This window comes from Tenrec ecaudatus, chromosome 10 (genome assembly GCF_050624435.1).
Source record: "Tenrec ecaudatus isolate mTenEca1 chromosome 10, mTenEca1.hap1, whole genome shotgun sequence".
In the NCBI taxonomy this organism is placed as follows: Eukaryota; Metazoa; Chordata; class Mammalia; order Afrosoricida; family Tenrecidae; genus Tenrec; species Tenrec ecaudatus.
In genome coordinates, this window is record NC_134539.1 from 127,385,179 (window position 1) to 127,411,378 (window position 26,200).

At 43.5% G+C, this 26,200-nt stretch overlaps 1 protein-coding gene across 2 annotated transcripts in view; it reads right to left on the reverse strand.

Moving 5' to 3' along the window:
- Positions 1-26,200, reverse strand: part of TOM1L1 (target of myb1 like 1 membrane trafficking protein) — a 54,816-nt gene that overhangs the window by 7,313 nt on the left and 21,303 nt on the right. For both annotated transcript variants that reach the window (XM_075561585.1, XM_075561583.1), the window contains 5 exons: positions 17,955-18,088; positions 10,111-10,171; positions 9,599-9,716; positions 8,164-8,260; positions 1,254-1,305 (listed from right to left, as the gene is read on the reverse strand). In XM_075561585.1, coding sequence (XP_075417700.1) covers positions 1,254-1,305; positions 8,164-8,260; positions 9,599-9,716; positions 10,111-10,171; positions 17,955-18,088 — 462 coding nt within the window. The remainder of the gene's footprint in view (positions 1-1,253; positions 1,306-8,163; positions 8,261-9,598; positions 9,717-10,110; positions 10,172-17,954; positions 18,089-26,200) is intronic.

Here is a 26,200-nt window from a genome sequence, read left to right on the forward strand (position 1 = left end):
GCGGTGGAGCGGTTTGGAGCAAGGACAGAAAGCACGCCTGATGTTTCGCTGTCAGGGGCTGCCCCGCCAATGGAGACCTGAGCAAAGTAGGCTCTGATGACTCGAAGGAACGGCAAGTCCCCAGGTTCTGAAGCTGTTTTCCTTCATGTGGAATAAGATTTATTATTATTATATATAGAATTAAAATATTTCCACAGAGGGGAACCCAGTGTGCTTTAAGCCCAATACGAAAAGGGAGGGGGGAGGAGATCAGTCTGTCACACTTTCACTGAGTGCAAACAAGGGGGAAGTCATTGGTGGGTTTGAGCACCTAGTGTTCGGACTTGATTCTTCTCTAAGGTTTTCTGGTTTCTGTCGTGAGGACAGACTGAGGGAGGGAGGATCTGGAGAAGAGGGAAAAGCAAGGCAGAAACAGGAAGACCCTTAGGAGGCCACTGCAGGGTCCATCTGATGTGGAGGTGGCGAGGGGCTGTACAGGATTTGAAGGTGAAAGCCCAAGTTCAGGCATCATTTCCCAAGGCTTCTGGCCTGAGCACCTGCGGTGCCCTTACTGCAGAACATTGCAGGAAGAGCAGGGTGGAGGTTGGACTGAAGAAAGCAAGCGAGCATGCTACGTGGGATGAGAATATATGGATTCACCATCTTGGGGAAGGGCTTGGGCTGGACACTCAAACTTGTAAAACTGTCAATGTGAAGTTTTTCAAGATATGAGACCAAAAGACTATTGAGGGATGAATGCAGACAGGACAGAGTTGAAGCTGATCCCTGGACTCTCCATCTCTAATACCTGAAGGACGGTAGAAGAGGACAGGCCAGCAGAGGAGTTGAAGACGAGATGGAGGGAGTTGAGAAATAAAAGGGAGTAGTCTCTGAAAGGGGGAATGATTAGTTTTGTCACACGTGACTGAAATATGTAGTAGAAAAGACTGGGAGAACGGTAGCAGTCAGCAGTATGGAACTGGTGGCCTTGAAAAGGCTGCTGGTAAAGTGGCAGGGATGAAAGCCTCTTTGAAACCGGTCAGAGGATGGCAGGGGGAAGTGGAAAACAGAATTTTGACCTTTAACCACCTTCCAAACTGAAGTGAGACTCGGACGGAAAAGGGACCCAGGCAAAGACTACCCAGAGGGCTGGATCAAGGAAGAAAAAGGGGCACTGCGGAGAACATGAGGCGTAACGACTACAAGTCCTGCTTTTTGCGGGGCAAGGATCATCTGCTGACGGTGCATTGCCCACGAAGGGTTTCATTACTTACATTGTCATATGTATGACCTGAAGCGAGGTTTTGGCCGGTCCTTTGGGGAAACCTAGGATAGTGTGATAACACAGCATGGTTACCCTACAGTGAGAACACAAATGCAAAAAGTAAGATGATTTTCTTCATCTTCAGACAATACAGAAGTGATACACAATAATTGCCACCTGGTTCCATGTCCACCAACGTAGGATACGCACACACCAAAGCGAGCAGACACACACAGTATTGAGCCTGGGCAGAGCTAGCTCTGCGCCCCCGGAACACGCGCAGTGCACACATCAGACCGCTTAGTCTCTTCCACCAGAGTAGCAGCGCTCCACTCCCTGTCGGAGGAGGGCAGGGCAGAGAAGCATTAGGAAGGGCGTATGGCGTATTCTGGTTACGAGTCAGAGGTTCTGTGAAAGCACACGTCACCCTTTCGCTTTAGCGGAATGGAACTTTGAGGCCTGGATAGAAGGCGCAGGGCAAAGATGTCACTTGGAGGACGAAGGTGCCCCTGACTCGAGTCGTAATCTTTCCAGTTTACTCATGCACGTGCAACAGGGCAGTGGATCAGGGAGACTCGGAGGAACCGGTGCACTCGAGTCCAGGTGCTGGCGGAGAATACGGAGAGTACCATGCACTGCCAGAAGAGCAAACAAATAGGTCTTCCAAGAAGGACAGCCAGAACGTTTCTTAGAAGTGAGGATGGCGGGACCTGGCTCACTGCCTTAGGACCTACCCATTCCTCCCCCTCTACCAGCAGGAGCAGCAGTGAGGACCAGCAGCCAGCTCCCATCTGGTTTTAAATTGGTGTTCACACAAAGTCCAAGTCCCAGAATCCCCATTTCACAGAAAGTATCATAGACACCGCAGTTCAGGGTCCTGTATGTCGTGTGGTGCTCCCGAGGAGCCGCCAGTGCCTCGGCTGACCTTTTGAATCAGCCCAACACAGTGTAAGGGTTACAAATTGGGCTGCTAACCAAAAGGTTGGCAGTTCGAAACCAGCCACTCCGAGGGAGAAAGCCGGGGCTTTCTACTCTGGTAAACAGTTACAGCTTTGGAAACTCCTAAGGGCAGTTCTACATTGCCATAGAGGGTCACTGAGGCAGCATCGACTCCATGGCAGTGTGTATGTGGGTTATTTTTTTGTTTGTTTTATCAGACACCAAGTGATACATAGCTATACTTAAAATACCCAGAAACTTCCCATTTCCATGAGAACTGAGAATCAATACATACTAATGCCAAGAAGACAAGAGTTAGAATTACCTGCCAGAGACTTTGGGTACTGTATGTCTACACAAGGAACAGATGGCCTTCTGTGGGCTCGCCATCCGTTCCTGTGAACGCTATTCTAAGTGCCACAATGCCACGTGTTTAAAACATTGCTTTAAAAAAATAAACTATGTTTACAGAAATACCTCTAGGGGGAAGAGTGCTTGGTAAAAAAAAATTTAGAGGTGCATGTTATGTATGTAAAATACAGTATTATACAAATGACCTTGGAAGCTATTATAATTGAACTTGGGGGAGGTGGAAGGGAAAACAGTCTTACCAAAAAAACAGATGGAAAAATAACAATGATAAAAACAGGATCAGCTCCAGAGCAAAATTGAGATAACTGGAAATAAATCAGTGAACTTGAACACAGGTCATCAATCAAAATGATAAAATAAGAGTGAAAATACAAAATGAACAGAACCCTAGGAATTTATGAGGCAATGACAGCAGGTCTATCCAAAATTTGTGCCATCAGGATCCCAGAAGGAGAAAATGTGGTTTAAATGGAAGCTGAAAACATCACAAGTTTGGTGACAAACATGTATTCAAAGATTCAAGAAGCTCCGGTAGAGGTTTATTGATAGCTCCCCCCCCCCCCCATAGGTATATGCAAAGCATAATTCTGGGAATCTGACAATGTTGCCTTAATTTGAAAAAGGATCTTTGCGGTTGTAATTAAAGACCCTCAGATGAGATCATCCTGCATTGTCCAGATGGACCTTAAATCTATCGATAAGCATTCTTCTAAGAGAAAGAGGGAGATTTGAGAAACAGAGAGGCAAAGGCAATGTGAAGACAAAGGCAGAGAACGTGGAGCGATGAGATCACAAGCCAAGGGATGCTGTCAGTCACCAGAATCTGCAAGAGGCCAAGAATAGGAAGTGACCCTGCTGACTGGTGGACTTCTAGCCCTCAGAACTTAGATAATGAATGTTTTAAGCTATCCAATTTGTGATACTTTGAGCATCCACAGAAAACCGATATTCTCAGCAAACTCCAAAAGGAAAAATCCAAAGAATCCTCACACGCAGACACATCATAATTGAACTGTTCAAAAATAAGGAAGAAAAAAGAATTCTTACAAAGTAGCCGAAGACAATGGGGGGAGAATAACTCCCGACATTCTTCCGTCCTGCTTGAGAATACTAGTGTGTATCTCTCATGCATGCAATGCTTGCCGCCTTTTCGCTTTGTTAACCAAAGAGCAGATGTTTTACTGTCAGTTATCACAACTCTTGAATCCATGGTGGGGTTTTGCCTGCCCTGCTACTGCCTGTGGCCTCCTGCTCTCTCCCTCCTCTCTCAACAATGATGGGCACAGCTGGACAGCTTCAGGTCATCGGAAACCATCATCCCTTCTACAGAAAGCAGGGATGAGCAGTCTGCCCGCCCCCCCAGGTGCGTGGAAACAGGTGGCGTCCTTTCTAGAATGAAGCACAAAGGCCATGAGGTCTCTGGACAAGGAGAAGGAATACAAGAATGGATCCCAATCGACTGAGGACAACTATCACCATGAAATCAATCACTGAATAATTAAATCAGTAAACTATCATCTGGAAAAAGTAGCCAAAGAAAACTATGTGTCATAAATGAGAACAAAAATTCAAATGAATGAGGATTTCAGAAACCATTTCAGTCAGAAGAGACTGCAGCGACTTTTGTGAATTACTGACAGAGAAGAATTGTCACCCAGAATTCTACATCCAGTGGAAATATCCTTTAAGAGAGAAGGTGAAATGAAGACATTATCGGATCAAGTAAAACTCGGAGACTTCTTGCCAACAGACAAAAGAATTGCTAAAGAAAACTACCCTCCTCTTGAGTTCCTTAAAGTATATTTTTAGGATTGAAAACAAGAATTCTAACACGTGTGGCTTTTTCAAAGTACGTAGTAAAATAGATGAAGCAAGTTTAGTGTCAAGGAGAAAGGAAAATATAGTGGGTGGAAAGCTGTCTACATGCCACTACATTTGGTAAAGTATTGGTTCTAAGCAGACTGAAGTATGTATATCATGATGCCCTGAGCAATTATACACACACACACACAAACTACAAGATAACATAGAAACATATACGTGTACATATAAATGTATCTATAAACATATATACATATATGTATGTACATATGGCCTTTAAAATTTTATGGAAAAATACTGTTCTCCTTTTATTCCGTTTTCCATAAAGTTTTGAAGCCCCTTGTACACGCCCACTGAACAAAGACAGTCAAAATAGATAAAGTAGAATACGAAAAACATTTGAAAAATTCAAAAGAAGGTAGGAAAGAAGAAATGCAGACACAAACAAAAATGTGGTGCGAACAAATACAAGCAAATTATACAATGGTAACCAAATCTAAACATATCCATACTTACAGGAAATGTCTAAATAGTCTAAATAAACACCACAAAAGGCAGGAGTTGTGAGGAATAAAAGCATGATCTATCTAGGCCATGTATAAGATATTTCATGTATTTTGACATGGTTAAGCTCAAAGTAAATGGAAAAGGTGTGCTGCGCAAAACTAATCCAAAAGTGTTAAGAGTGACAACATTAATATTAAAGTAGACACCAGGACAAAGCAAAGGACAATACATATAATGAAAAGAGAATCAATTTGGCAAGATGTAACATTCTTAAATACATGTGCACTTACCAGAGCTTCAAACTAAACAAATCTATGTTGTTGTTAAGTCGTTTTGGTTCCAGCTCCTAGCAATCCTACGAACACTGCCCGTCCGTCCTTCACCATCTGCACAGCGTGTGCACATTGTTGCAACCACTCTGTCAATCTGTCTCACTGGGCATCTGCTTCTGTTTTGCTGACCCTGCCTTTAACAAACATTGTGTCCTTTATCAGACACTGGTCTCCAAGGTACGGGACAAGTCTTGCCAGGCTCACTTCTGAGGAGCATTCTGGCTGTAGCTCTCTCAAGGCAGATGTGTTTCCTTCTCCTGGCAGTCCAGAGGTATTCTTCCCCAAAACCCTGCCTCAAATGCACCACTTCTTCTGTGGCCTTCCTGATATGAAGCCATGCAAAAGACCATGCTTAGATCATAGCACCTCGGGCCTCAGAGTGACATCTTTGCTGTTTATACTTTAGCGGTCTTATGCAAATTTGGCCAATACAATATGTTGCTTGACTTATTGACTGATGCTTCCATGAGCATCAATTGTGGATCCAAAGAAAATCGAATCCTTGACAACTTCTGGTTGTGAGTGTCTGAGTTTTCTTACATTGAGTTGTAATCCACACCGAAGCTTAAGTCCTCGATCTTCATCAGCAAGTGCTTCGAGGTCTTCTCACTTTCAGCGAGCAGAGATTGTGTCGTCCGCCTATTACAGGTTGCTAGCAAGCCTTCTTCCAAACTTGATGCTGCCCTTCTTACAGTGCAGCTTCCCGGATTACTTGCTCAGCATACAGGTTGAATAAGTACATGCACTGGTTCAACCCGACACATACCTTTCCTAATTTAGAACCACCCAGCATTCCCTTGTTCTGTTCTAATGACTGCACCTTGGCCCATGTACAGGTTCTGCGTCTTATCCATAGTTCCTTTTGATCCACATGATCAAGTGTTTCGCATAATCAATAAATCACACACAAATGTCTGTAGTATTCTCTGCTGTCAGCCAAGATCACCCTGGTGCCAGTAATGATATGCTTTGTTGCCTGTCTCTTTTGAATCTGGCTGGACTTTCTGGCAGCTGTGTGCTAAATTTCCTAGCTCCGTGAGGCCGCTGCGCCCATGGAGGAGCGGCTGGGGAGCAGAAGAACCAAAGCAAGAGGAGAAGACAGTAATCGGCTTTCTGGCACGTGCAGAACGTGGAGGTGAGTGTTCTTGGGCTGGAAGCTCACTCATGGAACAAAGTGCCTACAGCTATGTGATTGGGAAGCTACAGCTGAGGACGTCAGCCTGTGACATGTACTTTCGGTATTTATTGTTTGCGCATGTCAAGGAGCAGCACGGCTGAGAGGCTGAAGACCCGAGAGAGGCTTATCTGCAGGCGTGACTAGGGAAAGGATGTCCTGGCCAAAGTATGTCTTGATCATTTCTGATTCTGAACTGTACCCTGTCAGTTTTCCTAATGAAACGAATGAATATGGTCTTTGAGTTCTTGTGTGGTCATGTCAGTAAGTTACTGCACCCAGCTGAGAGGTAGAGAGTGCTGTGGGAGGGAAGGCTGGTGTCAGAATTATTGAGGTTGAAGGGCGCAGGCATGTCTGACCTTCAGCCTTGGGCCCAGCATTTTAACATATACTTGCATCTCTCGTAGTTAGATGAGAGGCATCCAACCTGAGGTACTGACCCAATTTAGTGCTTCAAGAGACAGCTATTGACTTGTTACCATTTCCTGACACACATATGGATCTTCCCTTTTTCCTTGTTATCTTAAGAGTCCTGGTGGTTGAGTGGATTAAGTGTTAGGCTGCTAACTCAAAGGTTGGCGGTTTGAACCCGCCAGCTGCTCCCAGGGAGAAAGATGAGGCATTTTGCTTTATTAAAGATTTACAACCTGGGAAACTTCTGGGGCAGGTTTACTGTGTCCCTGAGTCAGAATCGAATCCAGGCCAGGGGTGTCACATAATAACAAAAACATTGGCAATTGCTCCTTACACACAAAGCCTAGCTCTTTTATTCTAGCTGTAGATTAATGTACTGAATCGATGTTTGTTTAACTAGGCTCTAGCTAACGGATGTTTGAACTTTTTCTAATTATTTGCTACTGCACAAAAGCTTGTAATGTGTAATTTTATAAATGTCTCCTTTTTCAGAAATGCAATATAAATTCCTAGAGTTGGAATTGTAGGTTCAAAAGTAAATGCAGCTATAATTCTGATATTGCCACTTGCCTCTTCTCAAGTTCCATAATTATGTCAAAGCGCCTCTATTTCTACAATCAACAAATTATATATAATCAAATATTTAGATGGTTTTCCAAAGCAAGATATTTGAAAATTATGTCTTAGTATAGTTTGGTTTATATTTCTCCACAAGTGAGATTGGGTATAACCATATCGGCCTATGTTTGTGGGTCACTTGTGCTTCTTTGGTATACGGCCAGTCCATCAAACCTGCGGTGTACCAGCTACATTAACTCGGGCAAGCTTTACTCTCTTCCCAGATCCCAGGCTGCTCATCTATACAATGGGACATTATTATTGAACCAGTAACTTTGTGAAGCGTAAATAAACAGGAAGAGCTTAGCAAAGTGCCTGGCACGTGGTAAGGGATCTGTCTCTGATCAGCCATTGCTGTTCCAGTCTTGAACCTCACTTCTCTTTCTTCTCCTCTGTCACTGTGGGCGAGGGGCTTCAAAAGGTTTGTGGGAAATGGCATGAAAAGATCATGGAATTGTTCCTTTCACTTTTCGGGACTGTGATAGTGGGCTCCAAATCCTGCGTGTATTGTTACGTACAGTCTCTCACTGAGTCTTTGTTAGGAAAAATCTTGGGAGAAAAAAAATGAAGGTTCACAGTGGTTAAGTTATCCTAACCAAAGTCCTGCGGCTTAATAGCAGTGAGATTTTAAGTCAGGCCTGTCTGGTTTCTAAGTCTGTGCTTTTTCTATGGTGCCGTATTTTCTTAATATAAGCAATCCAAATGATAAGGTATTAATTCTGCAAGGGAGCTGATGTACTTACAGGGGTGTTTCTGTGTTTTCCGAGGCCAGCAGATCCACCTGTGGGTGGCAACTGGGGTTCACATTGTTCGTTACAACAGGACTTGGTGATCGAAAACCTAGAACACAAAATGGACTTGTAGGTCAACATTAAAATGTTTGTCAGTCGGTTGCTTGCTGGATTTCCCCTAGTGTAAAGCAACCAAATTAGAGAGATTAATTTAGAATTTTCTGTAACCATAAAACCATAGAATTACTTCAGAAATGAAAGCCCATCATTCGTGTCAGTTGGAAAGAAACACCATGCCAAAACAAGAGGTTATTGGGGGTAGGGGCAGTTTCCCAAAACCCGAAGCAAGTCAAGATGGAAGGAAACTTTTGTTTTGCTCTGTTGAGCACAAATGTAAAAGTACTGACCAACATAGAGCTCTATGCTGACCTCTCTTTGGAGTTAACTTTCTACAAGTCTAAGTGAGTCATCTCAAAGGGAAGAATTATTTTCTTCCTCTGAAAATTCTTGAGAACCTAAGTAAACTCTCCATACATTCCCATTAACCCATAAAAGCAAACAGCTAACATTTTAGAAATAGTTATAATTTTAAAAATTTGAGTATTTTGACCCTGAAAAAAAATCTTTGAAGAAAAACACAGGTTTCAGTTGGCAAAACTTCTGAAATCCACCGCTTTTCATCATCCTTATTCTGCAATTTATCTAAACTTTTTTGAATAATGATAGAATGAAAAAGAGAGAGGTAATCCTAAGCCTACAATATCATCTGTAAACATTATTTCCTTTACCTTTATTGCACTTTAAAAGGCAAACCTTGTTCCCATTTTATAAAAAAAAAAAAAAAAAGAAAGTCTCAAACATGGGTGGTTAATAAATGAGAGTTGAGATTTCAAATTGAATGTCTTTGATTCTAAAACCTGGTTTTTCCTCTACCCATGTAATACCTGACAACCCTTGGCTATCTCCATCATCTGACTTCAAGATATATACATATATAATGTATAGATATACACATATATCTTCCTTATCTGATTTAATTATTCATTATATGTGTGTATGTATGTATGTGTGTGTAATGTGTGTGTATATATATATCCCTTATCTGATGCTATGGAGAGAAGAGAGAAACCCAAAGGTAACAGTGTATGGGTTCAGAGTAGCCTTAAGCACTGGTCACCAAGTTCAAACCCCTCAACGAAGCAGTAGGTGAAGTGAGATGTTCCACCAATGGGGATGAGTTTCAAGGACTTCCGCCCCCAGACACATCCCATTCCTCTATTGAGTTCGAGCCAATCATCAGCTGGGAAGGAATTCCTTCTCCAGATACAGCTCTCTGACATTACAACTGATTTGAATCTTCCTCAGGTGGTATTTAATTATGAAACCAACGAGAATTGTTTGACATCAAGCTCTTCTGCTGGTCTGAAAAGGTCTGGTGCTCATTTACTTAAGTCTGAAAGCTGAGCATTGATGGTGTTGAGTTCTCCCAGAGGGGCCCCAGGAGTTGGATGACTGGGGGTAAGGTCCAGGAGATCACAGGATGGGGCAGAAGGTCCACTGGCAGGCTGAAAACAAGGAACAAAAACACAATTTAGAAAAGTAAGCCTGCCATGGAGTTTATCTTGGACCCTCCCTCCCCTTCCCACCTGGATGACTTTCTGGTTTGGATTCATTTTGAGCGAGAATTCTCTCCCTGTTTGGAGCACTGTTAACTAATCACATCTCAGCACCTGCACCAGTTTCTGCTTAATTAGAACATCATCTTACAATCACTTATAAACCACTTAATAACCTGCAGGATCAAGTTATTAAGGCAAATATTTCACACCAATAGAACGACTCCAAACTGCTAGTGCCCATCTCCTCTGTCTGAAGACATGCTCTGAATAAGCCCTGCTCTTTCTTGTACAACTGGTGAAATGTGCACTTTTTCCTTTTACAACATTTCTATTCACTTACATTGGCAGCTTCCTCCTGGTTCTCATTTTGCTCCACAATCCGTTGCTGGTTTCGAGTGAATCTGTTTGGATGATCCAAATGCAAATTTGGAGAGAAAATAGGTAAGGAAAGACTACAGAATTTAACACGGTTATTAATGCACAAGTATTCTGAAACAGAGGTCGTCGGCCTCACCCACACACAATTTCCAGTAAAATATTTTAATAACTTGCTTTTCAGATATAGAGGCAATGATGCCCATTAGACAAAATGGAAAACTGTTAAAAACTAGTAACGGCATCACCCCAAAATAGTCCCCATTAATTTAGGATGGGTTTCCTTTGAACCTTATTTCTACCTGTGAGTCTGTTTTTAAACTTAGTGGAAATGACATCCCATACAGTCCTATGTGCTATCTCAATTATGTTGTGAGCAATTTTTCTGGGAACACAACCGTTTAGAAATACAATTTTTATGGCTGCATATTATTTACTTTATGAATATATCCACATTGGACCATTTTTAATTCTCAAATATTTATAGTTCTAGTTTTCCCATTATAAATAATATCCCCTAATCATGCAAGTATATTTAAAGTATTTTAAGTTGGAACATTGACCTTTTATGATTTTCATACAATTTTGCATTGCCCATTGTTCATAATGGAGGGGACGTTAATAGGTAGAATGGATTTAAAAGAATAATGAAGTTAAAGGTAGAAGTTCAAGGTTCCAATGTCAATATTAATTTTTAATAGCTCTATAATCTAGATATGACTTTCTGAACTTGTTTATTTATCTGTTAAAAGGGAATAACATTTGAATGACTTCCCTTGGAATTATTCTCAGGAAGAAAATAAGTATACATGTAGAGAGTAGATAGCATGCTACATGCATTCACATGTACACACACACACAGTGAAAGAATACATGTGAGTGGATGTGAAAATGCTTTCCCTGCAAGCTGAGAGTTCCTTTGGGAACATAGTATGACTTTTATGACATTGCATAAGCCTAGAACCTGAACACACGGGATTAAGAATTTTCTCTGACCTACAAACCGATATCTCTAATGAACATAGATGCAAAAATACTCAACAAAATCTTGACCAATAGAATACAAAAGCATATTAAAAAATAATTCATCATGACCAAATGGGATTCATACCAGGGATTTGGCGATGGTTTAACATCTGAAAAACCATCATTACCCACCACACTAACAAGATAAAGGACAAGAACCAAGTAATATCAACAGATACAAAAAAAAAAGCATTTGGTAACATTCAACACCCATTCTTAATTAAGACAATCAAGAAGACAGGATTGGAAGTAAATTACCTCAATATAATGAAAGCTATATATGAAAAACCAACTGCCATCATCACAATCAATGGTGAAAAAACAAAACATTCCCACCGAAAAAGAGGACCTGACAAGGATGCCCCTGGTATCCACTCCTATTCAACACTGTCATGGAGCTCCTAGCCAATAACACAAGACAACAGAAGGACATCAAAGGTATAAAACTGGGCCAAAAAGAAATGAAATTATTGCTATCTGCAGATAGTAGAATTTGATATACTGAGAGCCCCAAAGGATCCACAAGAGAGCTGCTGGGAAAGATAGAGGACTGTGGTAGGGTGGCAGGTTAGAAGATCAACAAGCAGAAATCCATTGGGTTGCTGTCTACCACCGGTGGGATTACAGAAAGGGAGATCAAAGAGGCAGTGCATGTCACAATAGCCGTGCATACATTATCTAGGGATATTCCTAACCCAAAGCACAAACATCTGCATGACAAAAACTACAGAACATTATTACGGGAAACCAGAAAAGACCTACACAAATGGAAGAATATCCCATGCTCATGGATCGGAAGACTCAAAATGGTAAAAATGACAATCCTGCCTAAAGCACTGTAGAAATGCAATCTGGACACAAATTCCCGCACCATTTTTTAAAGAAGTGGAAAAACTGACTACTAGCTTCTTATGGAAAGGGAGAAGCCCAGAATTGGCCAAGAACTCCTCAAGAAGAACAAAGGGAACAGGCTTGTACTACTTTCTTTACCACTTATTAGGCAGCCATAGTTCTCCACACAGTATGGTACTGGTGTAATGACAGATATTTGGACCAATGGATAAGGACAGAAATCTGGAAATAAAAACAGTAGCATGTAGACAACTTCTATTTGACAAGGGCCAAAAATGTCAAATAGGAAGCATATGCCCTTTTCAACAAATGGTGCTGGAAAAGCTGGGTAGTAGCCTGCAGAAGAATGAAACAAGACCCTTACCTCACTCCATGCGCAAGAACAAATTCAAGGTGGATCATGGAGCTAACAGTAAAACCCCGAACTATCAGGATCATTAATGAGAAAATTGGGACAAAGCTAAGAAGCATAGACTACATGGACTATCAGAAATAAAGAAGGATACACACCCAGAGGAAGATGAAATAGACATGTGGGACCTAGTAAGGATAAAACACTTGTGTACATACAAGGACTTCACTAGGGGAGTAATAAGAGAGCCCATAGACTGGGAAAGATAGTAACAATATAACAGAGAAGGACTTATTACTAAAATCTATAGAATCTTGTAAGCTAACAAGAAACCAACTAATAGTCCACTGAGGTGGTGGGCAAAAGAGTTGAACAGAAAATTCAGAGGAAACTCGAACGGCCAAGAAACACAGGAGAAAGTATTCCTGATCACTACCCATCCAGGAAGTGCTAATCAAAACAACTATGAGATACCACCTAATACCCACAAGGACAGCCCAATTCAAAGAAAGAAAGCAATCAATGCTGGAGGGAGACTGGAGAGCCAAGAACTCTTATTCACTGCTGGTGGTCTTGTAGAAACATACAATGGATCTGAGAGGAATTACTGAAATATGAATGATGGGGAAACATAACTGTGGGGTAAGAGGAACAATATATACACACACATATATATATACATATATATATATATATATATATATATATATATATATATATATACACACACATGAAGCAGATGGACTTGGAGCTTCTAAGTAAATCCTGCCTCAGTACAAGAACATTTTTTTCTAATAATTTGGCAGTGTATGATACTCACCTTCCTGACACAATCACTGAAGACAAAAAAAGGGTGCATAAGCTAATGTGATGAAGAAAGCTGATGGTGCCTGGCTATCAAAATATATAGTGTCTGGGGTCTTAAAAGCATGTAATAAAACAAGCAGCCATCTAGGCAGGGAAGCAACAAAACCCACATGGAAGAAGCACACCAGCCTGTGTGATCATGAGGTGTTGACGGTAATTGGTATCAGAAGTTCAAAACACACAACTAACTCAATGTGAAGGGGCATGGATACAATAGAGACCCCCAAGCCACCTGCAGTAATTGGACAGTCCCTCTCAGGCCACATGGAAAGGACAATAAAGCCAGCGTGCCCGAGGCACTGATAAACCACATAATTATCCACTAGTTTTTTAATATTCCCTTCCCTCACTATTAAGACTGATATTTGCTTTACCTCATTAAACATGTACAATTTAAATATGTTCATTTGTATATTGAGGATTATTCGGTACATGAAAGTCAAGATAGATAGCTCTGTAGAAACAGTAACAGGGGTAATGGTCCCCTGAGGGTATGGGAAGGGGGTCGGAGAATAGGGAGCTGAAAGCATTGTTGACTGCCTAACCCCACTCAATGCGATCCAACAACAGAAATGTTGTGAAGGGATATATTGGATTGTGTAAGATATGTCAATAAAACTATTATCAATTTTTTTTCTCGGGTTTGCCCCTCTCCGCATCCACCTCCTATTTTACCGCAATGTCTTCTCATGCGTGGTGGTCACTTATACACTGGGCCTGAACGACTTATTGTACAATTGGTAGGATGTTCACGTTTGTCTTCACAGGCCACATTTCCATATTTGCACAAGTATCTCATGGATCTAATGAGTCAAGGCTTTGGGGAGATGGGGATAGCGTGAATGTATTTTACACGGTACAATGTGACTGACTCTTTGGACACCACAGGCCAGACTTGATAAGCAACATAAGGACACCTTGGAAATGTTTGCATCCTAATCACTGGAGCCAGTGAAAGTGCTGGGTTACATGAAAAAGTTGCTTATCAGCTGACCTTACGGTAGGAAAATGATCATGGATGGCACAGACACAATATAATCCCAAGGGTCTTAATTGTGGAAGAGGAAGGAAGAGTGAAACATTGTGAAGATTCAGCCAGATAGTGCTAGCTCTGAGGATTCCCTGGGCCCACTAAGAAAAGCCTCTAGAACAGAGGTTCTCAACCTGTGGGTCGTGACCCCTTTGGGCGTTGAATGACTCTTTCATAGGGGTCACCTAAGATCATCGGAAAACACATATTTCCGATGGTCTTAGGAGCCGAGACACCACTCCTCTATCCATCTCCAGAGAGGTCCACCCACATGCAGACATGCCTACCCGGCGTGAAGTTTGTTACCCATGCTACATCGTGCTTCAAGACAAAATTTCATTGATTTCTCATTAGAAATAAGTATTTCACAATGTATGATTACATATTGTTTTTGTGATTAATCACTAAGCTTGAATTATGTTCAATTTGTAACCATGAAAACAATACATCCTGCATATCAGGTATTTACATTACAATTCCTAACAGTAGCAAAATTGCTGTTATGAAGTAGCAACAAAAAATTGTATGGTTGGGGGTCCCCTCAATATGAGGAACTTATTACGGGGTCATGGCATTCAGAAGGTTGAGAACCGCTGCTCTAGAGGCTTAAGAAAGACAAGGGTATAGATTCTCCCCTCCGGCCTCCGGAAATGAATGCAAGCCTGCCGACACTTGATCTTCGCCCAGTGAGTCCCATGTCAGGATTCTGACCTGTGACCACCAGAGAACAAATCTCTGTGGATTTCAGCCACAGAGTTTGTGGTCATTTGTTACAGCAGTGAAAGAAAACTGCAACACCAGATCCTATCTCTTCTAGTGGCAAGAATCTCTGGCTGCATCTCATGGATAACTTTCTGTCACACAGGGCTCTGCAGTCTGTTTGGCCCAGGCACACGTGACCCCAAACGGAATCACACTAAGCTGTCCTCAGAGGGAACCGGATCTTCTGACAGCCAGATGAAATAAACACATATTTCCCCTTGGAGGAAATCTCTAGTCAGCGGCCCTATGATTTGCCACAGAATCTCCACAATGAAAACCAGGTGGCAGCACTACATTGAAAAACAAAAATTTATATTTTATAGATAAATGTATGTGTGTGTGCATGTGTATATTATATATATATTAAATCAATGACACTATCAACAGAATTACCTTATGTGTGAGGGGGATTCTTTATAATATTTTCCAACATAAAATAGTAATGAGCTTCAAGGTGAACCAGAGACATATAGAAACCAGAGCTGTATGTCTGGATTTGGGGCTCACACTTAATTCCAGCCCCAATGTAAGGAAAATTAGTTATGATACGGCTCTGTTTCATGCTGATTCTCATGAAGAGGTCACTGAAGATATGGGTACTATAGGCAGGTGTGGTAAAGAGACCAGACATGCCCTGCTATAAATTAAAAAAAAATAGCATCTGAGGCCTTAAAAGCTGGTCTTCAAACAAGCAGTCATCTAAGGGAGGTGCCAACTCAGTCCACATGGAAGACGTACACCAGCCTTTATCAGAGATTAAATTGTGAACACCTGTTTTGCAGAAGGCTAAGGATGACAGCAGAAGCCCAAAATCCATTTGCAGGGTCCCCACATCAGTTCAACCTCTGGGGAATCCTCTCTGACCGTAGTTCACGGATGTGTACAGTCTTACCACCAGACAGAGAGCACTGTGAAGTCAGTTATGGCAGATGTGGTTAGGTGAAAAGGTCATAGCATTTGATCTTCCTTCTGACCCATTTTAAAGTCGTTTCGGTTTTAGTGTTTTCTGCTTTCTCTTTGAGGCTTTTTATGTACAGTCTAGTGGTTGTTGTTGGTTTATATTTTGTCTGGTTTTCTATATAGGTAGTCCAGGATAGGTAGCTCTTTAAGACAGGAACTCCACAGGGGCATGGCGGAGGAAGATAGGAGAAACAGACAGCTAACAACAATGAATCGGTGAGTTACATGTCCTGAGATTGAGTGCGGTGATCACACAAATCTAAATATGCCTGAATGATTAAATTGTACCATGTGTGAAATGTGTGCCAATAAAACTATATTTTCAAAAGTGGGGGGTATTTTCCCTTACTTACAAAGATAGATAATAAAGGGCAATGGCCATGAGACTGGTCAGTGCTAAAAGGTCATCCATGGACCCAGTGCTCATCAATGACCCTGTCACTTTTCAGCCAGAGTATCCCTAGTAAATAGGAGAAAGGAAACATTTCAGTTACTGGTTTTAGATCACAGATTCTCTTGGTTTATTCATAAGTAGTTGAAAAAATATCTATTCAATATATTAGAAGCTCATTGGGATTTTAATGATGATAAGAGACCACTATTTAATGAGTATGGATATGTTAGTATTCTGTTGTCCAAACCTATTAAATACAAAACCTATTGGGACTTAGTAGATTTTCTTTTTTTAAACAGCCCTGAGTCTTAAAAATCATCAACAACTTGACTAGGACCACCAAGTCGATTTGAATTCAAGCCTTTTACATTTCCCCATATGCCATGCTGGTCTCATTTCCCATCAGCTGGTTAGAAATATAGCCAGTGTACAGGTGAGCATTCCTGGCCAATGTCAGCCCCGCAGCATCCCAAGGTCTCCAGAGACCACACTTGAACTGGGAGGGACTCCCATGAGCATCTGGTGTGTAGAGGCACCTGAGGGCAAATTACCCCTCCTCAAAAATACCAGACTCTCCTACAGAGATAAAGGGCCACAGCTTAAGCTAGGGGCTTTCAGACTTTCAGAACTTTAGTGACAAGTGGCTCTAGGAACAGAGGTGGAAAGTGAGACCAGAAGACCTGCCTGGAGCGGTGTCGACATACAGCATTTTACAAAAGACTGAGTCCCCAGGCAGCACAAATGGGTAAGCACTGGACCACCAGCCCAAAGGTGAGTAGTTTGAAGCCACCCAGGGAAAACGCAGAAGACAGGCCTGGCACCCTGAACTCCCTGTGGCGTAGTTCTTCTCTGCAGACATGCCAGGACTCAGAAATGACTCGACAGCAGCTTGCAACTGAAATGGCCAAGAAGGAAGAAATAAACCTGGGCCAATATGCAGCTGAACAAAAGCTTCCCACAAACACAGGGTACAGAGATATCTGTCACAGTGAGTTACAATGATAGAAAATGTAGCAACAATGACAGATCCATGACAACAATCGCATACTTTAAAAATAATGATTTTCTGTTTTCTACATGGAAAAAAAACACATTCCTCTACAAACGCTGGCTTTTCTATTTTGGTCTAGCCTATTTATTCCATATAAAATACCCTCCCTATTTTCCCTTATCATCCCAAGGTGAACTTAGCTCAAAATTCATCTCAAAACCCTAGCTCAAACCCCACATTAATCCAAAGTGTTTTGTCTACAACATTCATCTATCTGAGAGCCTATGTGCTCAGTGCAGATCATGCAGGTAAGATCCTGGGGCCTGCTCGCAGATTAGTAAACGCTGCTTACAACCCCCAGGGATTCCCCAGAATGCCCCAGGCCCTGCTCAGGTGCTCCCAGTGCTGCAAGTCGCACTGCAATTTCCCAGAAGGGCAGGTCCGTGCTCCTTTATCTCAAGTAGAAGGTGGCCTTCCAACGCTGCCGGCTTGTGGCTGCTCCAGTGAGAAAGCCGAAGAGCTGGTGGTAAAACTGGAATCGCAGGAAGGTCGGAGACAACACTCCATCGACTCACCTCTCATATCCAAGGAGGGCATTATTCAAATCCTCATTTACTTTAATTAGCTCAACAGTTACATCTTCGTTCTCCACTACTGCCAGTAGGTCCATGATCCTCTCCTGCATCTCTCGGCACGTCTTATAAAGTTCCTGCCACAGAGAGGAGAGAGTTTACTTTTTTCATGCTATGAAAATTCTACAAAAGACAAATGATGTCAATCTGCACGTGCCTCCAATCAAACGTCCCCACTGAAGCACCGACAGGAGACCACCAGAGGATTTGCTTCGGGACCACTGTCGCCTCCTTTGGGAACCCTGGTGGTGTGGTGGTTTTGCGCTGGGCTATGATCCACATGGTTGGCATTTTAACACCACCAGCAGCTCCTCGGCAGGAAGACTCGGGTGTCTACCTCTGTCAACCGTCACAGTGTCAGAAAAGCCCACAGTGGGTCGCTGTGAGTCAGCATTGACTCGATGGCAGTGAGGACTCTAAATTATTTTCTACTTAATGTAGTTAAAACAATCCCCTGACTAAACACAGTTAGCCTTGATGCAGTCTCTGTGAAATTATTATACATTGCTCTAAGATGTCCCTTAGAAGGGTCAGATAATGCTGAGAATCTTCCCTTATTTTCTGGATTGCCAGTGATTAACACTAGGCCCTGCTTTCTCACTAGTCAATAACAACCACCAAGACTGTCCTAAGACTTCAGGAATCTCACTGTTCTGTTTGCTTGTTCGTGGCCACTAGTCGTGTCTCCTGGTTACCTTGAAGCCAGACTCACTGTAAAACACCTGTATTTGGTGACCTAATGTGTAAACTCCAAAGTAATGGGCACACATTCCCTCTGTCGTTTGATTTTAAACAGGCAATCCTAATCACAAAGGAAGCCTGTGTTCTTGCTGGTCTCCTCACTGGTTGTGATTTCTTCCTCTAACTTGGGGTGAGCCTGTCAGCTGCACCACTGCAGGGTGAAGTACCTGCATTCCACGTGATACGTCTCATCTTTTCTAACAGAAGGCTAGAAAATGATAGACAGATCGAGTCACAAAATGAGGGTTTTCCTCAAAATTTAAAATGGATGTCTTAAGGTCAATACGGTAAACTGGAAGGTAACTGAAGTGGCATATGGGAACTATCAATGTGTTATTATTTGTACAAGGTTAGGAAATAAAATACTTCCTTGCTAAAACTATTTCCTCATTTGACGGATGAAAAGTTTACTTCTTGCCACATCAAATCAAATTATATGTGTGTAATGAAGAACCCTGTAAGGATAACGCACTGCATAAAACACAAAATGCCATGATCATGGTTTGTGGTAGGGTAAAAGGCAGTTAAAATACATTTACAAAAACATAGTTTTATTTCATATACTCTTTTACTTCAATAGTTCCAGTTGACAGTTACTATTTATAGTTAAGGAGCCTTGATGGCAGACTGGGTTATGCACTGGGCTGTGAGCCTCCAAGGAAGCAGTTCGAAACCATGAGCCACTCCGAGGGAGGAGCCGAGCTTTCTCAGCCCCTAAATATTGGAAATCCACAGAAGCAGTTCTACTTGGTTCTATACTGTTGCTATTGAGTCAGAACTGACTCCGTGGCAGGGAAGTTTGTGTTCTTCTTTTTAAAATTAAATTACTTTGGCTCAAGGTAAACTGAACCAAGATTATATATATAGTCATGGGTGATAGTCAGATTTGGACTATCTAGATTCTAGAACAATGCATTGAACCCTGACTGTACCCCAAACTAGCTTTCTCTCATAAGCATCAGAAACAACTACACCAGACGTACTGATTCAGGATCTCTGGGACTGGAATCCGAGAATCTACATTTTTTAAAAATCTTTTTATTGGGGCTCATAAGGCTCTTATCACAATCTGTACATACATCGATTGAGCAAAGCACCCTTATACATTCGTTGCACTCATCATTCTCATAATTCACCTTCCACTTGGGTTCCAGGAATCAGCTCCGTTTCCCTTTTTTCCCCCCGTCCCCCTCCCTCCCCGATCCCACCCCTGGTCCCTTGATAGTTTATAAATAATTGTTATATCTTATCTTACACTCCCCGGTGTCTTCCCTCACCCGCCTCCCCATTGCCCATCTCCCAGAGAGGAGGTTACACATAGATCTCCGAGATCGGTTCTCCCTTTCTACACCCCCTTCCCTCCTGGTGTCACCACTCCCACCGCTGGTGTTGAGGGGTTCGTCTGTCCTAGATTCCCTGTGCCTCCAGATCCCCACTGTACCGCTGTATATCCTCTGGTATAACCAGGTCCGCAAGGCAAGGTAGCATTGGGGTCATGATGATTGGGAGGGGAGGAAGCGTTCAGGAACTAGAGGAAGGTTTTTAGTTTCATTGTTGCTACACTGAACCCTGAGTGGCCCATCTCCTCCACACCACCCCTCTGGAAGGGGTGTCCAGCTGTCTACAGATGGGCATTGGGTCCCCATCATGCACTCCCCCTCTTTCACGGTGATGTGATTCTCACCACCACCCCACCTTTGTTGTTGGAGACCTGGTCTCCTCAGCCCTTCACGATCACCTATGTTGGTGTGCTGCTTCCGTGTGGGCTCGGTTGCTTCTGGGCTAGATGACCGCTTGTTTGCTTTCAAGCTTTTAAGTCCCCAGACGCTGTATCTCTCAGTGGCCGGGCACCATCAGCCTTCTTCACCACACTTGCTTATGCACACTTTCGTCTTCAGCAATTATGTGAGGAAGGTGATCACACAATGATTGTTTTTGTTCCTTGGTGTCTGCTACAAGGTCCATTCAATACTTTGTATTCGCTTAGGCCATGTGCTTCTTCTCTGTGGGCTTTGTTGCTTCTGAGCTAGATGGCCGCTTATTTGCCTTCAAGCCTTTAAGACCCCAGACGCTATATCTTTTTGATAGCTGGGCACCATCAGCTTTCTTCACCACGTTTGCTTACACACACGTCTGTCTTCAGTGATCATGTCGGGAAGGTGGGTATCCTGCAATGACTGTTTAGCAGGGCAAGGTGCTATTGTATTGGGGGATTATGCATGAGGAGGCCCAATGTCCATCTGCTACCCTACTACTGAACCTATAAATATATGCACATAAGTCTATTTCCCCCATAATCATAAATATATTTACATATGCACATGTCTGTATTTAGGCTTCTCTGTATGCACTTTGCCTCCTACTCCTTTCCTCTATTTCCTTTCACTTTCCTCCCATCCCACTACCATGTTTAGCCTTCATTCTGGTTTCAGTAATTCCTCTCAGTTACCTTGCCCTTGGTCACTCCCTACCAGTCCTCCCCTCCCCTCCCTCCTCTGGTTTTGGACCACTCGCTGTTCCCTTGTCCCTGTGTTGGGCGACACCTCCTCCCTTCCCCTACCTCCCACGCTCTCATGTCCCTCCAGGACCGTTGGTCCTGTTGTTTTCTTCTCTCATTATTTGTCCAGCCTATCTTGTCTAGGTGGACCTGAGAATCTACATTTTTAACACATAACCAGTGTTTCTTATACACACTGACGTTTAAAAAGTGATACCTTACAACTTCGTTTCTTCAAGGCCAACCTCTCAATACACTTCAGAAGCATAAAACTGACATTAATCTTCTTCAGTCCCACCTGGGCTAGAACTTGCCCACGTGTGTAATGTGAAGTCAACATCAGGCCACAAACCCCCCAAGAAGTCCACCCTTTCAAAACAAAAGCAGCAGAGCTTGCTCAAACTTCTCACTAGGATATTAGCTGACTCTTTTCCTCAAGAAGAAAAACCTGCTGAAAAATGTACGCTTCATGCAAACCGTTTAGAATCCCAAACAATCTTATTTCCAGACTCCTGACGGAAAATCTCTAAATAAATAAATCACACAATTACTAAGTGGCATTTAGACTCGGAGGTAAAAGCCTCGGCTGCCACAAAATCAGAACAAAAATATTTAGGAGACACAATAGAATAATAGTGTGACGGGCAGAAGAAGAGCTAGGCTGTCATACTTGGCCAGGTACAGTCAGACAGGAGAGGCTGTGTGCTGCTGAGCTGGCGAAGACCGAGTACGGCACAGTGCAAGGGGAAGGCGCGTCTTTTCTTAACAGTCCAGGCACGAGACCTTTCCAGCTTTGCAGGCCATAGCGTTTCTGGTGCCCCCACGCAAGACAGCAGTTACATTATGAGGGCCACCTCAGACAACGAACGAAACAAATGGAGTTAGTCATGTTCCAAAAAAATAAAACTTTCACAAAGCCAGGAGGCAGGCTCACTTTCACCCATGGGCGGTATTCTGCCAACTTCTAATAAGGTGCAAAAGGAACGCACTTCAGACGCAGCAGACCCCAGTTCGTGTCCTACTTTTACCCCATTTTTGGTTTTTTCTTTCTAGCAAACAAGAATAAGAGTAGCTATCCTGTAGGGTTGCCATCAGAGTAGAAGACAGTCACGCTGACACCTCACAGCGCTGGCCATGCCGGGGGGAATGCACAAATGGGTTGGGGTTCCTGGAACAGCTTAACTAACACAACCCTGTAACACTCACGCTGTCGCTCGGGACCTGTTCTTGCACAAAGGGAACCCCTGAGAATGACCTTCAGAAGCGGCCCCATGGTGAGGGGCCTCTAATGTTCCCTTGGCTTTGGCTGTAGTGAGGATGCAGAAATTGTTCCCCTTGTTGCTCACCAACAGCTTTGCCAGAGCAATGTCAAGATCAAGGAACCACAGGGGCTGCTAGATGCCTCTGACAACAAAGAAGAGAAGAAATTAATTTAAAATGAATGTGCAGCCAACTTCAATAGCCCCTGGTCATGGGAAGGCCCTCCCTCTGCCCTTTAACGGGACAGATGTTATGGAAAACATGAAAGGTGCATGGCATCGCTCAGCAGGTTTGTGAAGTGGAAGCGGAGAAACCTCTTCAAAAAGCATCCACTCTGATCTTTGCAACTGATGTAGTCTCAGAGAAGAGCCGAGCCACCTGGCAACAGCACAGAGCAAGCGCCGGAGACAAAAGCATCGAAGACAGAAGTTCCCCACAGCAGGCACTTGCAGGGCTGATGGATGGTGGGGAGCTGGTGGGAGGGGCGAGGGGCAATCCAAACATGAGTAACAGCTGCTGATGCATAAGCCCATCAGAGAGCCCCTGGAACCGCCTCCCTGCACACCAACCACATCAAAGCAAAGGCAAGTTTCTCAGCTAGCATGAATGTCATCGTGGATCCTGGGGTCTGCCGCACAAAACAAAAGGGAGCTCATTAAGAGTTGCTTCTCCCTACATCCAGATGGCCCCGCCTTCTCCACAGAGCAGCCAGGAGTTAAGGAAGGAGATGGAGGAACATTTTCCACATCCACTATTATCCTCAGAGGACAACGCAGCCAGAGAAGAAAGGCCGGTACCGGAACATCTGCCCTGACAAAGTAAAACCAGAAGTATCGTTTGCTTGAAGCCATCCCTGGGAATAATACCGGCCACCAGGCTATGCCCGTATATTATCAGGCCTCAGCATATTTCCTGTTTCCCACTGCTCCCCACCCGACTCTGAGACACCCATAGAAGGTCTCCACATGCTGACGATGAAAGAACTCCTGCCGCTGATCACGTACCTAAGACGGACCGATTCTAGCCTGACTGGCCCAGACAGTCTGGTTTTCCTTAAACAAGCCTCAGCGGCCTGACAAATACATGGTCAGCATAAGCCTCACGAGGATCACCGTTGTTGTAGGTGCACTTGAACTGGTTCCGACGCCTCGCGGCCCTAGTGCAATAGAACCAAATACCGCCTGGTCCTGTGCGTCCTCGGCAGTTTTTGTGCTGAGCCCACTGCGGCAGCCACTGTGTCACTCGGTCTCGTCGAGGGCTGTCCTGGCTTTGCTGCCCCTGCACTTCACCACGCAGGATGTACTTCTCTAGGGACTGGAGTCTCCTGAGAACGCGTCAAAGTGAGCGAGATGGACTCTGTCTTGCCATCGTTGGCTCTAAGGAGCAAGGCTGGCTGCATTTCTTCTAAGACAGATCTGTGTTCTTTGGCAGTCTTTGGTACTTTCCATATTTGTTACCAACACCAGTCTTCCTTACTCAATGCCTAACTTTCACATGCATAGGAGGCGATTAAAAACACCATGGCTTGGGTCAGGCGCATCTTAGTCTTCAAAGTAACACCCTTGCTTTTCAACCCTGTAGAGAGGGCTTACACAGCCCTTTTGGGATAATGGTTCAAAGCTGGACTATGCTCCACAAGGTCAGTAGTTCGAAACCACCAGCTGCCCCAAAGGAGAAAGACGGAGCTTTCTATTCCCATTAACAATTACAGGCTTGGAAACTCACAGGGGCGATTCTACCCTGTCCTAACGGGTTGCTATGAATCAGCATCAACTCGATAGCAGGGAGTTTGGTTTTGGTTTTTTGTGCAGCAGATTTACTAATGCAACATGTCCTTTGATGTGTTGACTGCTTCTTCCATGACCACTGAATGTGGATCCAAGCAAGACAAAATCCTTGACACCTTCGATCTTCCCTCCATCTGCCATGATCTTATGGAGATCACTAATTTAGTAAAATCACTCTTTTTCTCAACTTCACATTGTCCACACTTTATTTCTCTGGTGGCTTTGTCTTCAACTTATTCCTACGCCTTCTTTCATCCTCAAACAGGAAGTCTTCAAATAACATCAAGCTATTCAATTAAATGGGAAACAAAGTGTGCACAGAGCATCTATGAGGGGCTACAAAGCGTTCCTGGAGAAACAGAATGAAATAACAGATTTCCCCCCATGAACTTTTAAAAGCCCGTCATACTACTTAAATGTATAACAGTTTGAAATGTGATCAATTTTAATGCATAGGACTTGTTTTCTGCCTTCAAGTTGCTTCCAATCTAGTTCAAGGGCTACAGACAGTGGGTTAGTCATCTGCAGTCATAAGTCAACATAAGAAACATGTTTCTGGATGGCTAGAATGCTAGCTATGGAGCATAAGATTGTAGCTCTATTTCTTCTCCATGATGATATAGCTTCATCTGTAAGGAGAGAAGCAGGGCACTGGCCGATCACAGGCTGGTGGATGCAAAGTCCTATGAATCTAAGGTCAGCGGCAACCTGACAGAGCATTGGCAGCTCCCAGGGCCAATGGGGACACCATGGAGACAGGCAGAGTTCCAGCAGACAGGAAGGTGGATGAGTAGAGGGGGTGGGGGTGGTCTCGTTTCCCAGCTTATAAGAAGGCCATATCCACAAGGAGGCATAATCAGGCTGTGACCTGACCGACATGTTGGACTCCACACCTACACTTTGATACATTTTCAAGTTGACATAAAATTCTCTAACTACCACAAAATGTGAATGAAAAACTCAAGTGGAAGGTTTCAGGGATGGTCAAAGAATCCAAGTAAGACTGTTGAATAAGGTACTCCAAAGCTAAGTACACAATGCCGAGAAAAAAATACAGGATGCATAATGATGCGACTTTTCATGCCCATGACTGGAGGAGACGCCCTGACTTGTGACAGCCCTTATTAGACTGGATGCCACCTCAGAATCCTGTGTGCGTCAATGACAAACAACATACATCGTGCCTCCACCCCGAATGGAGTTCAAAGTCCATGCTCCACAGCAGTGGGGAGAGGTGCTGACTATATAACATAGTCTCACTGCCTAAGAATCTAACCAAAAATGAGCTTCGGGATCTAACTGTTCAGCACGGACCGAAGGAAGAGATAATGTATTCCGAGTAAATATGTTGACTTTCAGCTGGAAGGAAACAGTCAGTTCCGAATGAACAGAACAGCTGTTAGAAGTTAAGCACAAACAGGCGAAACAGGGAGAGGTTCCACCGAGGGGATGGGTTTTCATGTTCACCTTGAGCAAAGAAAAGCACGACACTTACATGTGGAGCACTTGCCTTTCACACTGCAAATCCACTGCCCACCTCCTCGGTCCTGCCCCGTGGACCTGACAGGTGCAGCTGGCTTCTGGTGTTTGCTGGCCGGGCATGGAGGAGTGGAGAAGACCGAGGTCTGGCTATTGATGCCCGCCACTCCTCCAACCAAGGCTCCGCTCTTTCTCTGTCACGTGACTTCCCTGTGGATTCTAGGGACGGGGCGGGGTGTCTGGGAGGGAATCTCCTCCTTTTGTCTGTTGATCTTAGGGATGTTAGCCTGTTGTTATGAGGCCCTGGTAGTGAATGAGCCTTGTGGCTTTCTTGGACGCTACCACCTGTTGCTAAATCAATAACACCTTGGTAAACGCCCCACAGGTTACCCACATTGTGCATGCCACCTGTTTGACTTCTGACC